Consider the following 14,147-nt stretch of genomic DNA (forward strand, 5'->3'; position numbering starts at 1 on the left):
CCGTGAGTGGCACTGAAGGTGGCGATCTGGTGGCGGAGGCAGCAGCAGCAGTAGGAGGTGGAGACAGAGGCAAAGGAACAGCTGCGCTCGGCCACCTCTTGTTGCTGCCCATTGACTGCTGCTGCCGTCCCAATTGCCTCCTCCAGTACCACTCACAGGCTCCCTTTGGGCAGGGGACAAGACGGCAACTTGAGCTGGAGGTGAGCCCTGGCAGTTGCACTGGAGGAGGCGATTGAGTGGCTGAGACGGCAGCAGCAGGAGGCGGAGGAGCAGCAGCGCTGGGCTGCCCCTCGCAGCTGCCCATTGACTGCTCCTCACCTCCAGCAAGGGGCTAAATTAGGGGGTTGTCTATATTGGGGAGTTGTACACATGGAAAAATACAGTACAATAGATGAGGAATGTTGACATAGTTTAATAAGAGGCTGCATGTCGTTGTTGTGTAGTTCAACCGTAAATGTGGCATCGATCAAGTAATTTGCTATTATTTTCAGTAAGAATGTGAATAAGCCATTGTTTTTAGTCGTTAAGCCGTGTCTGACTCTTCATGACTCTATGGACCAGAGCACGTGGGGCTCTCCTGTCTTCCACTGCCTCCCAGAGTTGGGTCAAATTCATGTTGGTAACTTCGATAAGCCATACCAAAACATTAAGTAGGTTGTTTATAGGTTTGCTTTTAGCTGAAAACAAAGGGAGAACGTTGACTGCCCTTGCTCCCACTCTCCTGTTCAGGTATACAGCCTTCTCTGAAGTTAAGAAAAAAAGGCTGCTAGATACTGACAGCATGACTATACTTGGCTCAAGGACAGCACCATATTAAATATAAAGAATAAACAGAGGTTGTATGAACAGTAATTTGCTTTCTAGCAAAGACAGAAACTGATTCAACATGTTGCAAGAGGGCCTGTAACCTTCTTTACTTTATAACATTGCAGTTCTGTACACGCTTACTCAGAGGTAAGCCCTGTTGAATTCAATAGAATTTACTCCCAGATATATAGGATTGATTGCAGTCCACGTTTTCAATTGTTGAGATAAATGTTTTGGATTTTGTCTAGGAATAAGTTTTCCTGTTCTTAGTTAACTCCAAGTAGTATTTAAAGGAAATCTGTTTTGACTTTCATGTTCTGTTGACCATGCTGAGACTGCTGGCTTTAACAAGGGGCTACCTTTGAGGCTGCTGCGGAAACTTCAGGTGGTGCAGAATGCTGCGGCCAGACTACTCAGTGGAGTGAGAAGATACCAACATATCTCACCCACTCTGGCCACATTGCATTGGCTGCCCATCCAATTCCGCATCGACTTCAAAGTATTGATGCTTACTTATAAAGCCCTAAACGGTTTAGGACCTCAATATCTAGCGGAACGCCTTCTCCCACCAAGATCTACCCGTGTCACTCGCGCGAGCCAGGAGGTGAGGCTGAGGAGCCTAACGCCGAGAGAGGCCCGGAAGGAAAAGACCAGAAATCGGGCCTTCTCAGCGGTGGCTCCTCGCCTATGGAACAACTTACCTCCTGAGATTCGTGTGGCCCCCTCGCTGGGCACTTTTAAGAAACAACTAAAAACACTCATGTATAAGCAGGCCTTCCCAACAGTTAATCCCAACAGTTAATTCCTGACGATTCTTTCCTTCTATACTCTTATGATCTTTATCTTCGTTTATTTGTAATGTTTTTAATATTTACTGTTGCTGATTGTAAGCCGCCTAGAGTGGTCGAATCTGACCAGATAGGCGGGATAGAAATGAAATAAATAAATAAAAATAAACAAGCAGGTAGGGTAGATAGCTAAGTAATATTTTGGCCTTTCTGGATAATTCCACCATATAAATCAGAAAAATTAAAGAGAGAGATTGTATAGGAAGAGGCAGTATACATTCTGTTGTTCTTTTCAAGTCAACGTGGGAGTTACCATAACATCTTACAGAAGCCGCATTCCACAATTCCAGAAGTCCAGAAGTTAATGAAAATAATCCTGTACTCTGTGGACATGGACTTGCAAGTGTCACATACCTCTGTGCTGCCTTATTTTTGGAGTACCAGAAGCTTAGATAGCATGCATTGGTGGAAGGCTCGTATGTCTAAATTCTGATTTCTTTTTGAACGCTCTACCAGCCAGACTTAGTCCACTACTAGACTCTAGAGTGAATGTGAAATGAGTTCAAACTACACAGCAGTGATGGAGAATCTTAGGCCCTGGAGTCAAATCTGGCCTTTCTGGGTCCCCACATTGGCCCTCTTGAGGTTTGTTTTCCCCTCCAAGATGGGCACCCTGTCTTCCCCATAAAACTGGCATTTTGTAGTTTATTACCTTTTGTACGTGTTTGTTTTCCCATTCTGACGAGTTGCAATCGTCTCTTAAACTTTATAGACATAAGTGCTTTAATCCAAAGGATACTTTTATTTTTGGTCCCACCTTTGAATTTGGCCTTTGGTCTGAAAGATATGTACCATTCTTATTATAATATAATATAATATAATATAATATAATATAATATAATATAATATAATATAATATAATATAATATAATATAATATAATATAATATAATGATAAGCAACAAATGAGCAAACATAGTAATAAGCAACAAGTGGCATAGTGTCCTCTGCTGAAATGAAGATAATTAAATTAAATTTTAAACCCCAGACTAGCATCCTAATCACCTAAACCTAGAAAAATATGGTGAATGCTATGACAAGTGCATGTGGGGTTTCAGATGTAAGACTATTAAAAGCTGTCTTGAAGAGTTCAATTTTAAGCATCTTTCTGAAGATAAGAAAGGGTGCTACTTGGTGAATTGCCAGTGGTAACTTGCTCCACAATACAGAGGCGAGAGCAGAAAATGTCCAGTTTCTACTTGTGGATTTGCTGGCCTCCTTTGCTACAAGGGGTAAGTTGGGGGAGGTGATCGTTCCTCACTTGTGTGCACTTTTCCTCTTAAAATTTGAATTCTGCCCAACCTTTCATTTGTATTCAGTTGAAGCTGCGTCTTATTTAAATAAATTGATCATCCACTATCATTTGTAGCTTCAGATTCAGTCTTTCTCCTTTGTGTTTCAGGAGACCATCATTAATGCTATGGGCACTGAGAGGATTAGCCACATCATTGGTGATTCTTGCCAAAAAGAGTAAGCATGTGCTACTAATGAAGTTTGAGTGTCTGGGAAGTGGGAGGCTTGTAGTGAAACTTCTTAACTTATGGGCCTTCCAGAAGGGAATCCTTCCCATTTTCCAGAGCACTAGCACCTTTAAAAGGGGGTAATATGTTTCCTTTTCTCCATTTCCTTGCCTCTTCCATTGTCCTGAAAAATAGCTGTTGCAGTGTTGTTTACTGGCATCTTCTTCATTGTTCTTTCATGGTACACATTTACAAAATTGCTGACAGCCAGTGTATCCCAATAAAAGATACTTCAGAATTGAAAATACCAGAGTTGCTGGGCTATGGTGGCGAGCGATGGCAGTCATAGTTGTAACTAATTTGATTTCCTTGTAAACATATTTCTGAAATATTTCTCTTCTGGCACGTAAACCTTCATCTCAGAGGGCTACTCTAGAGTTGGTAGTTGTGGTCAAATTTACTTTTTTAAATATGATAGCACTGCTTCACTGTAACTTTTAAAGGTCACGTGGCTTCCCTTACCTTCAAAGTCCTGTTAGGGTCATTATAAGTCAGTTCTTGACTTGACCACACATAACACACAAACACATCCATTGATACTTAGACTAGTTCTTTTATCTTAAACCTGTCATCAGAATGCTTGTGTCTAATCCTCTTTTCTTGTCTTTGCACCTGTTTTCCCTACTTCCTTTTTTCTTCCAGTTCTCTCATGCTTCCTCTAATTTAATCAATTTTGCCATTTATTTCTAGTTTCTGGTTGCCATCAGTGGGAATGAGAGATCGCAACCAGGTAAGCTGGCTTTACATTGCTTTCTTTATATATTCTCACTTGATTTATATTTCTTGAGCAAGAACAGATTATTGGTTTACTTTTACATTGCTGCTTGTATGCAGTAGGCAAGGCAGACCTGTTCTTTGATCTTTGCTGTACTGTAGCAGGACACAGTGTTTTCTCATGCTAAACAGATTCCTAGGCCTTTGGCCTTCTCCTGCAATTTCTGTGCCTTTTTCTGATTATTTAAATACTTATTTGCCTGGTTTTATGAATTCAGCTTTCTTTTTGAGTAATATTGAAAACCAAAACAATTTCCAGAGCCTCTTCCGTCTTTCCTTGCTTTTCTAAAGAAACTTTACTACATGTACTTGTAGCTGCTTTGACTCTGGTGTTCAGCCATGCTGTTATCATCTTGACTATATTTGTAAGAGAGAAAGAAGAACAAAGGAAAAGCCAGACTAGAGAACTGATATTCCTGGGCTGTTTAGATTTTGCTTTGCTGTGGACCTGATTCCTGCTATGAAGAAGGGAGTGCCATTAACATTGTACCTTTTGCTGAAGCACAGCAGTGTAAAAGATTATCGAACTAACTCTGGAGTGTGCAGAGAGATTTAGTTCAACAACAACTGAAAAAATGAAATGAAGCATTTGGTCCAATGGGGAAATAGTTGACCTTTTAAACTCCAAAACTTTATACTGACACTCAGATTAATTCCTCTCGTCTTAAACTTATATTTAGTACACTTGGGTACTATCATTAGATTGATGGTAACATCTTGCCCCCCCACTGTGTCGATTTGTATTTCATCATGCCTTAGGTAGAGTAATTCAGAAACATGGATGCTACTGTGAGTCTTCCAGAACGTTAACATGTTTGCTTCTTTATATACTGAGGAGGAGCAACTAATAAAGTCCATAGAAGTGTGCATTCTTTTATTCCCCACCTATTCAAACAACTTTTAGTAACAACCCTGTAATCCAGTTGAAATGGATGTTGTTGTACAGCGGGTTAAAGCGCAGAAGCCTCTGTGCTGCAAGGGCAGAAGACCAGCAGTTGTAAGATCGAATCCACACAACTGAGTGAGCTCCCGTTGCTTGTCCCAGCTCCTGCCAACCTAGCAGTTTGAAAGCATGTAGATGTGAGTCAATAAATAGGTACCACCATGGTGGGTAGGTAATGGCGTTCCGTGTCTAGTCGTGCTGGCCACGTGGCTGCAGAAACTGTCTACGGACAAGCACTAGCTCTATGGCTTGGAGACGGGGGATGAGCACCACACCCTAGAGTCAGACACGACTGGACTAAATGTCAAGGAGAACCTTTACCTTTACCTATTCAAATTGAATAGAAAATTATAGCAAATTGTGTTAGAAGTAAATGATAAGAGTCACTCTATTTATGAAGTTAGGATCTACAAGTGTCAGTGAACAGTGAAACTTGACATCTTGCACTACAGTTTATGCTGCTGCTGCTTTTTAGCAGCAGGTCATATGGTACCCTCCTCCTGGGTTTGAAACACCACGTACAAATGAAGGATTGTGTGTATTTATTTATTTATTTATTTATTTTATTTTATTTTATTTTATTTTATTTTATTTTATTTTATTTATATGCTGCCCACACTACCCAAAGGTCTCTGGGCAGCTTACAACAATTTGATTTCAATAAAAAGATAAAAACACTTAAAATACAATTAAAATACAATCCTCTAAAAATTGCCCAGTTGATATTATTTCAATTAAAAACCCTTCTGGAACAGGAAGGTTTTCACCTGGTGCTGAAACGTCATCAACATTGGTGCCAGATAAATCTCCCTTGGGAGGGCATTCAGTAGTCTGGAACTATGGTGACAACTTTTGCTGACAACTCTGTAATCCAGTTGAAAGTGAATCTCATTACACAGAGACTGTAACCATAATGTTGAATCTTTCTGAACTAGTTCTGAACAGTTCCATACTAGTTCTTAATATTCCAAGTTCCTTGGGATTTATAAACAGGATCATTTCATGACTGAAAAATTATCTTTCAAAATTTAGGCTGCTAAATATCTGTGGTGTTTATTATGGTACAGAGTTAGTCCATCAACCTGAATTCTGTCAACATTACTGCTTAAGAAGTTAGAATTTGGAAGCAGGGTAAAACATAGTGTTTTTTCCCATTACTATAGTTTATGCTTTTTGTTGCCAGATTTTATAAAGGAAAAAAGAATCTGAGAACTGAACTAATTCATTTATTCAGCAGGGTACATGGTACAGTTATCCTGGAATTGGGCCATCATAGGTGTGTGAAAAATGTAATGTTGAGATGTTTTTCCATGCATCTTCATGTGTACATGCTAAACTCACAGATCATGGAGAACTGTTCAGGCTCACTGAGATGTTAGCTTTGCACACAGAGAAAGATTTTAATGTGCAGGAGCATTCAGCCATTTAATCCACACCATGTGGTCCTGTCTCAGGAGGACTGTATCACATGGCCTACTTAATATTTTAATAGCGCTTATTTTTTTTCTAAGGACTCCAAGTGCTGTTCCATTACCTTCAAAAAAAAAATCAATCCAGTTGTGATAAAATTTATTTGTACAAGTAATTCATTTTCTATATATGGGTTGTTATGATAACTGGATTTGGGAAATTGCTTAATGTACTGATGAAACTGATCACTTTGGTTACACACATCTTTTTAGGAATACTTTGTTTCTGTGTTTTTTTCTTCATTTGATGTCAGTGACACCTAGGCAAATCGTTCCCAAGGTGATGAAGTTGATAGTGAGATTCTGTAGTAGAGATGAGCTATAATCACGATACATAGGTAGCTTTATACTAATCAGAACAGACATAATCTCTAGAGTGTAGAGGTTTTGTTACTTACCTGGAAAAAATAAAAGAAATTGTTTCTCAGCTCATGGGATGTGTGGAGTTAGGTGTATTTCTAGTCCACATGGTTTGTGTTCTTCAGAGGTGCGAGCAGTGTGATGTGGGATCTGATACTGATTTACTGCTATATATACTACAGAAGTTTCCAGGGATCCTGCACAACCATCTTTGTGCAGAGAATGTTGCTTGATCCACTGTTAACCAAGTTTTTCTTTTGCATTTCTAGTTAAATCCATTATCTCCTCTGTATTCTTTGGATGTTCTTGCTGATGCCTCCCACCGAAGGTGCTCCCCAGCACACTGCACAGCCAGGTAACTGTTACATTCTCTTTTCATTATAGGGAATGATTATAGCATTATCTGCTGGCTTTGGGGGCATGTCTGTCAGGAAGAAAAGGCTTCATGTTTAGTTTTGTTTAAAACATTTCTACCTGCCTTTCCCCCAGGCAGCTAATAACTGTAAAGTAAAAAAATAATATAAAATAAATTATAAGATAAACAACTCCAAAACAAAAAATAACATTATAAAACCGACAATTAAATTACCCTTTAAAATGACACCTTAAAAAAAGTAGGGTACAAAAATCATTCAAGTCCAAAAGCCCTTCTGAAAAAGGAAGACTTTTAGTGTGCAGCAGAAATCTGTTTAGAAGCAGCATTTCTTTAGTGTATTACTCTTCACTCCTTCAAAAACAACTCTTTCAATTATGAATGTGAAATATTCCTTCTGTATCTACAATTCAAAATACCAGGAAATAGTTAATTATTGTCTTTCAGTATCATGCCTATGTTGCCAGCAGGAAAAAAGAACCCAAGCCGTACAGAGCAAAGGACAGCCTGAATGTTGACAATACCAATGTCAGAAATTAATATGGTCTTTAGCAGATCCTCTTCCAATTAACATCGTCACATAGGGATATCAAATAAGGGGAAGTCCCAGAGCTTGACTCCTTAATCACTTTTCATCCAAAACACAAGGCAATTGTTGTGGCTATTTTTTAAAAAAGTTCTTTAGGTCTTTTTGCTTGCTTTGTTCATGTCAGATGCATCACAGTACAATTAATAAATACTTCTGATGATTTTTGCCAAATAATGGGCAATATCAAGAGCATTTGGGGGAACTACTTCATGTTGAGCAGCATAGAGCGCACTGACGTAGGCATGACATTGCTTATTTTTCTCTGCACTTATGAAGAACTTTGTCAGTACAAAAATCTCTTTTTCTCATCTTGGTTCTGCCAACTCTAGTCCATAGCCTATTACATGACTTCCAGGTAACCCAGTTCTCCAGGTGACCAGAGGCTAGATTTTCTTGGAGTTCCATGTATTTTAAGAGGTGGGTAGTTTGTTGTTTCCACATTCTAGTTGTGGCATACTCTATTGTTTCTTCAAGATTCACAGATGTTCCAAAGAGTTTCTCAGATGACTTTTCAACTGTTGGAGTAACCCATCACTTTTCCAGCTGCAGGGAGATTCTCTGGGAGCACCTGCAACTACTGTGAATCAGAATAGTATGTTGGCAGAGATTTGGCTGCTGGCTTTGGGGGCCTGTGTGTCTGGAAGAAACGGCTTCATGTTTAGTTTTGATTAAAACATTTCTATCTGCCTTTCCCCCGGGCAGCTAATAACCGTAAAGTAAAAAAATATATATATAATAAATTATAAGATTAACAACTCCAAAACCAAAAAACCCCCCAAAAAACAACAAAACAACAACAACAGAATAAACCAACAATTAAATTACCCTTTAAAATGACATCTTAAGAGAAAAAAAGGGTATAAAAATCAGCATTGAAGAAGATACTAACCAACACATTTCTTCCAGATTGTAAGAAGACATTTTTCCCTTAAAGTACTTAATCTACTTGTTTTCATATAGTCTTGTTCCATTGGGAAAATTAGCAGGGAAGGGTAAAAATTTGGTGGTTGTGATAGTTCATTTTTTTAAAACTTTGAGTAGCAGCATGTTATCTCATCTCTGTAGAAAACTTCTTTCATAATCTCTAGCTTTCAGCTATTGGACAGAGTAAGTTAGCTTTGTTGTTGTTTAGTCGTTGTCGTGTCTGATTCTTCATGACCCCATGGACCAGAGCATGCCAGGCCCTCCAGTCTTCCACTGCTTCCCGAAGTAATGTCAAATTCATGTTGGTAGCTTCGATGCCACTGTCCAACCATCTCGTCCTCTGTCGTCCCCTTCTCCTCTTGCCTCTTTCCCAACATCCGAGTCTTTTCCATGGAGTCTTCTCTTCTCATGAGATGGCCAAAGTCCTGGAGCCTCTGCTTCAGGATCTGTCCTTCCAGTGAGCACTCAGGTTTGATTAGCTTAGTTTGTCCTGAATTCTTTATAAAATTTATTTCTAAATGTGTAAGTTGCATGCCAGCCCAGAAAGGGCTCCAATGAGAACTTACAATTGCAAAGAAAGCTTTGTTCTTCATCTACAGAAGGTTAGGATTTGGCTTTTTTCTCTTTTTGCTTCATAAACACCTGTGAGGCTGTTAACATTCTTTTCACTTTTACCAGATACAGTTAACTTGAATTATGCAATAATTACAGGTTTTGAAATAAACACACATCATTCAAATGTCTCTTCTCAACTTCTTCATGATTTGTATTTCTGTCTCCTAAAGCTTCCCTTTCTGAATGTTACACAAGACTTGATGACATTAATCAGTCTTCATTGCACACTTAGTATACTACTGAGTCAAAAGTGTGATACGGTGTGTATGTCCTTTTGTGTAACTTGGTGGAAAAACTGTTGACATATATAGGACTGTGGCAAACTAAGTGCTTCACTTCCAAACTCTATCGTTGAAGATTCTGAATCTCACGGGATAAATGGATGGGAGTACAAGGAATATGCTAAGTTTCCCTTGATGGTGATGAAAAAGCTACAGTGAATTTTGACAGCCCAGGTTGGAAAGGCGCCCATTTGTTACAATTAGAAAGTGTAAAAGTTCCTGAATAATATTTTCATGAATAGTTGCCGTAGGATCAGAAGTCTCTGTTTCAAAACAGAACTTGAGATTTTTATGAAGGTTCTTTTGGTATTTAATCTGGAACCTTAGTAAGGAATATGCAAGATCAGGAGAATGTCAAAACTAGAGACAGGATACAAGGTTCCCACCTATGACTTGTATAGGACTCCAGCTAACCTTGCAAATAGACATGTGCCTTCCTGTGGGTAGTGCATAACGCTTCTGAGATGTTTTGAAAGCATTGTGGTATTTTTCAGTCTACTCTGAGCATTATCTTGTAGTGGAAAGGCAAGATATGAATGAATGAATGAATGAATGAATGAATGAATGAATGAATGAATGACAAGTCTTTGTGTCAATACATTGTGTATGTGTGTGTCTGTTCCTGTAATTTTGTTTTTCTCATTTTATTTTATTTTATCTTTTGGTAAATCTGTTTAGGGGTAGAAATGTCAAAATCTCTACTCTGTCCCCAGTTGAAGCATACATGTTCACAAATGGAGCCTGCTAACAAATCCAAACTAATTGAGTGTGGAATTTTCAGAATATATCATAATTTAGGGTACAATAGAATAAAACAACCTTCAGAAGCACAGTATCTCGGGGCATAGTTTGGCTATCCAGCACTATGCTGTGCAGTTTGTTTCCCTACTTCTCACACCGCCAGTTCTTATAAGCATTGCCTGTGTTATGCAATGAAAGCATTGTTATCAGGCAAATTCCATGTCCCCCCTCCCGGAGCCTGTGCCTATCTTAGTCTCTGTTTTCTTTGCCTCCCTAGTGGTTTCTGGTACAATTCATTTTGGTAGCATAGTGACTGTCTTGTAACCCACTGCTTCATTTAAACAGAGCCGCTAGCCAGATTGTTGAGTGTGGAGCCACAAATGTGCAAGGAGGGGCTCGTCAGTGTCAAGGAGAAAGCTCTGTGTGGAGGGTTCCTTGGAAGATGCAGTTGAAAGACTGTATAAATTGCAGTATACCAAGACTCGCTTTCTTGCTTGCTTTCTGTCTGTGATGTGTCAAGTCTTCTCTCAAAGCGTCAGAAGCAGCACTGGGAATTCCACCGATCATTAGAAAACTGTATGTGTGTGTGTGTGCGGTGACTCTGTTATCATTGGTAGTATAATTTTATTTTGCAAAGGGAAAAGTGTTTTTGGGGGGCTTTTTTGCTGTCCTCCCCAGGGATGGTTGGTGTATTAATTTGCTGTATTGCCTCCTGGCTGTTCCCAGGCTGTTTTTGATTCTTCATCATGGAATTTTAATGGCCTGCTGCCTCTCGGGAGGCATGTGAGGAAGAGCATCCTAGGGACTGCTTCCCTTCTTTTCACATGCCTGTAATTGCTGCTCTTTAAGAGCACAAAGCATTTACTAATCATGCCATGTCTGTCATAGCTTCTGTTTTGACTGTAGAGGAAAGTATTAAGAAGTTGGCATTGAGAACTCTCTATAATTTTTACCTCAGCGTTGTAAGCTACAGCCACATAGCAAGCAACAAGATTGTTTTACACCTTTCCACTGTCTCGTAGATTACCTGGAAGTACTGTAGAACAGTTCTCCCCTCGGCATTTCTTATGGGTGCTTGGAACATTCTTATTCCCCTCTACTGGGCAACACATAATGTTTGATTATTTGTGGTGACAATATGCTGTTTCTCAAACAGAGTTGTGACTCTGCCAGGTTCCTTTCCTTGCTTTGTCTTTGTGGAAAGAGTTGAAGTTCAGCAAGAGATCTATTGAATCCAAAATAGCTGAAGATAAGGGCGAATGTTTCACACTGTAATCAGAGGGAACTACAACATAGTATAGCATCAGCCAGTATCCATATATAAGTAGTTTATACGTTGAAGACAATGTTTGGTAAGGTAGGGGAGATTTTGCCAGCCTGGGAACTGTAGAAATATCTTTCTAGCATGTGATGGTCAATTAAGTCTACAGAAGGACACTAGTTGGAGTGTCCATTGAAATAATGGTATTCACCTATTTCCCCCTACTGGTTCATTAAGGATAATCCAATTTTTGTGCTGGAAGGGTGGAATTAATGACATGGATGGCTGCAGTTAGATTACACACACATTCGTGATTCTGGGCATTTGAATACAGTAGGAAATAGAATTAAAGCCCTCTCGTAAGATTTACCTCTGAGATAAATCTAAGTTCCATGAGGTGTTCTCTTAAGAAGCATGGCTGATAGTGAATACAGTAAGGAGTATCAGGAAAGCAGGTGACAGGTCTAGCTCCCCCGAACTAAGCTCTGAATAGGCCAGTCTGGGAACATGTGTCTTTGATATACATATATTGAAATGGGCATCTTTTGATATCCAGGGGATTCTCTTTGGTAGGTAATGGGTTAAAATTTGCATGCAAAGATCCTGTGTTTAGTACAGCTGATAGGATGAGCAACTTGTAGTGATTTCTACCTGTGATGTGCAGATCAGACTTAGGTGCCCAGCTGGCTGGTGTTTTTTCAAAGAGAAGGAGGATCTCTGTTCTTGCTATTAATTTTGACCTTTGAAGGCATCAGAAATAGCCCTAGGTGATACCTCAAGGCTTAGAAAATGCATCTTTTATGCAATCTGAATTTATGGGGGACTCAAAGTGAAACACCAGCAGCTGAGTTGAATACTGCCCTGGTACCAATACTCTTAGAAGGAGATGTATTAACATTTCCTTCTACCTGAAAATGCACTAACAATTTTTTGGAAGTTAACAGATTAATGAGTGCTTTTCCCTACAATAGAGCTTTGCATTAATGCAATCTTCAGGCACTTGCTTTAAGAATTGGGGGCAAGGAAAGAGCATTAACAGTGTGGGGGGTTTTATGCAATGTGTGACTGATAGCTCATGTCCTTTGAAAATTCAATTGCTTGCGAAATTTCTAATTTTGATACTGTAATAAAAAGGGCTATGTTTCAAAGTGTATGCTGCTCATATACCATCCCATAGAGGTTAAGGCATTCTCTGGGCAGTAGATAATTATTAATTATGCGGACTGCACATTGCCCCCCTCCCAGCAAGCTGGATACTCAGAAGGATAGAAGATTGAGTCAACCTGGAGGATCAAACTCAGATTGTGAGCAGAGTCTTTACTGCAGTATTGCAGTTACACCACTGCATCACAAGCCCCCCCCCCCCCGTTTCTTAACAGATCTCTTCTTATTATGAATGCTTAATACAGCAGTTAGTCTGAAGGTCATTTGAAGAAGAATGTCTGTTCAATGTAGAGAATTTTTCTTGTGTTATATCTTGTTTTGCATCACGTATACTTGGAGAGTATATGGAAGGAGCCTTTATTCCCCTCCCAGCCCCTATGATATACTGTCAAAGCCAGTGCATGAGTCCTAATGTTTAGTAGACAAGTATGTAAAAATTGGCTTAGATCAGTCAAGATTCAATGGCAGCACTGTATTGTGCAAGTCATGACTTAGAGAGTGACCAGATAGATATGTGTACCACGGAACTTGGGTTTCTGCAGGCTGATTCACAGGGAAGGTATAGGGTGAACAAACTGAGGGAGTGCCGTAACAGGCAGTATCTGTGACTGCTATTTCTTGGTTTGAATGTTATCTGTTTCCTCCAGTTTTAGTTCGGGCATTGTGGTCCTCCTGTCCAGTACAGTAATGCATTAACTTCTGGGATATTTCATGGGGAATAAATATCCCAGTGTTAATTCTCAGGGATAAACTTCTTCATGCAGTATGGGATGTGAGGCACCCGAAAATGAGAATGATAGTTAGATGCTGATGCTGATCACTGATTGAAAGTTGCACACACACACACACAAAACACACACATATATATGTATATATGTGTATGTATATATGTATATATACAGTGGACCCTCGACTTACAGACGGCTCGACTTACAGACTTTTCGAGTTACAGACTCCTCTGGCTGCAAAATTTAGATTTGACTTGCAGCCGGAGAATCGACTTACAGACCAGAAAAACCCCAAAATGGAACAAAAATAGAATAAAAACCGCTGGTTATGGGATTAATCGGTTTTCAATGCATTGTAGGTCAATGGAGATTCGATTTACAGACTTTTCGACTTGCAGCCACCATTCCAATACGGATTAATTCCTTAAGTAGAGGGTCCACTGTATGTATATGTACCATGTTTCCCCGAAAATAAGACAAGGTCTTATGATAATTTTTTGCTCCAAAAATGCATTAGGGCTTATTTTCAGGGGATATTATATATATAGTTTTTTCATGTACAACAATATACTCTACATTTATTCAGATACAGTCATGTCATCTTCTTTTGGTTGCTGCACAATGGTGGAAGGTGGAGTTTCATGTAACTAGGGCTTATTTTTGGGGTAGGGCTTATATTACGAGCACCCTGAAAAATCATACAAGTGCTTATTTTCAGGTTAGATCTTATTTTCGGGGAAAACAGTATACA

At 39.4% G+C, this 14,147-nt stretch overlaps 1 protein-coding gene across 8 annotated transcripts in view; it reads left to right on the forward strand.

Annotated features, from left to right (window-relative positions):
- Positions 1 to 14,147, forward strand: part of GPATCH2L (G-patch domain containing 2 like) — a 49,924-nt gene that overhangs the window by 18,299 nt on the left and 17,478 nt on the right. For 6 of the 8 annotated variants that reach the window (XR_012082616.2, XR_012082618.2, XR_012082617.2 and 3 more), the window contains exons 6-8: positions 3,057 to 3,124; positions 3,865 to 3,904; positions 6,990 to 7,075. Coding sequence is in view for 3 of the 8 variants with exons in the window: in XM_072986457.2 (XP_072842558.1) it covers positions 3,057 to 3,124; positions 3,865 to 3,904; positions 6,990 to 7,075 (194 nt within the window). In the remaining 5 variants the exon portion in view is untranslated. The remainder of the gene's footprint in view (positions 1 to 3,056; positions 3,125 to 3,864; positions 3,905 to 6,989; positions 7,076 to 14,147) is intronic. The other 2 variants (XR_013544987.1, XM_072986459.2) reach the window with 1 other exon arrangement.

Source organism: Pogona vitticeps, chromosome 1 (genome assembly GCF_051106095.1).
Source record: "Pogona vitticeps strain Pit_001003342236 chromosome 1, PviZW2.1, whole genome shotgun sequence".
In the NCBI taxonomy this organism is placed as follows: Eukaryota; Metazoa; Chordata; class Lepidosauria; order Squamata; family Agamidae; genus Pogona; species Pogona vitticeps.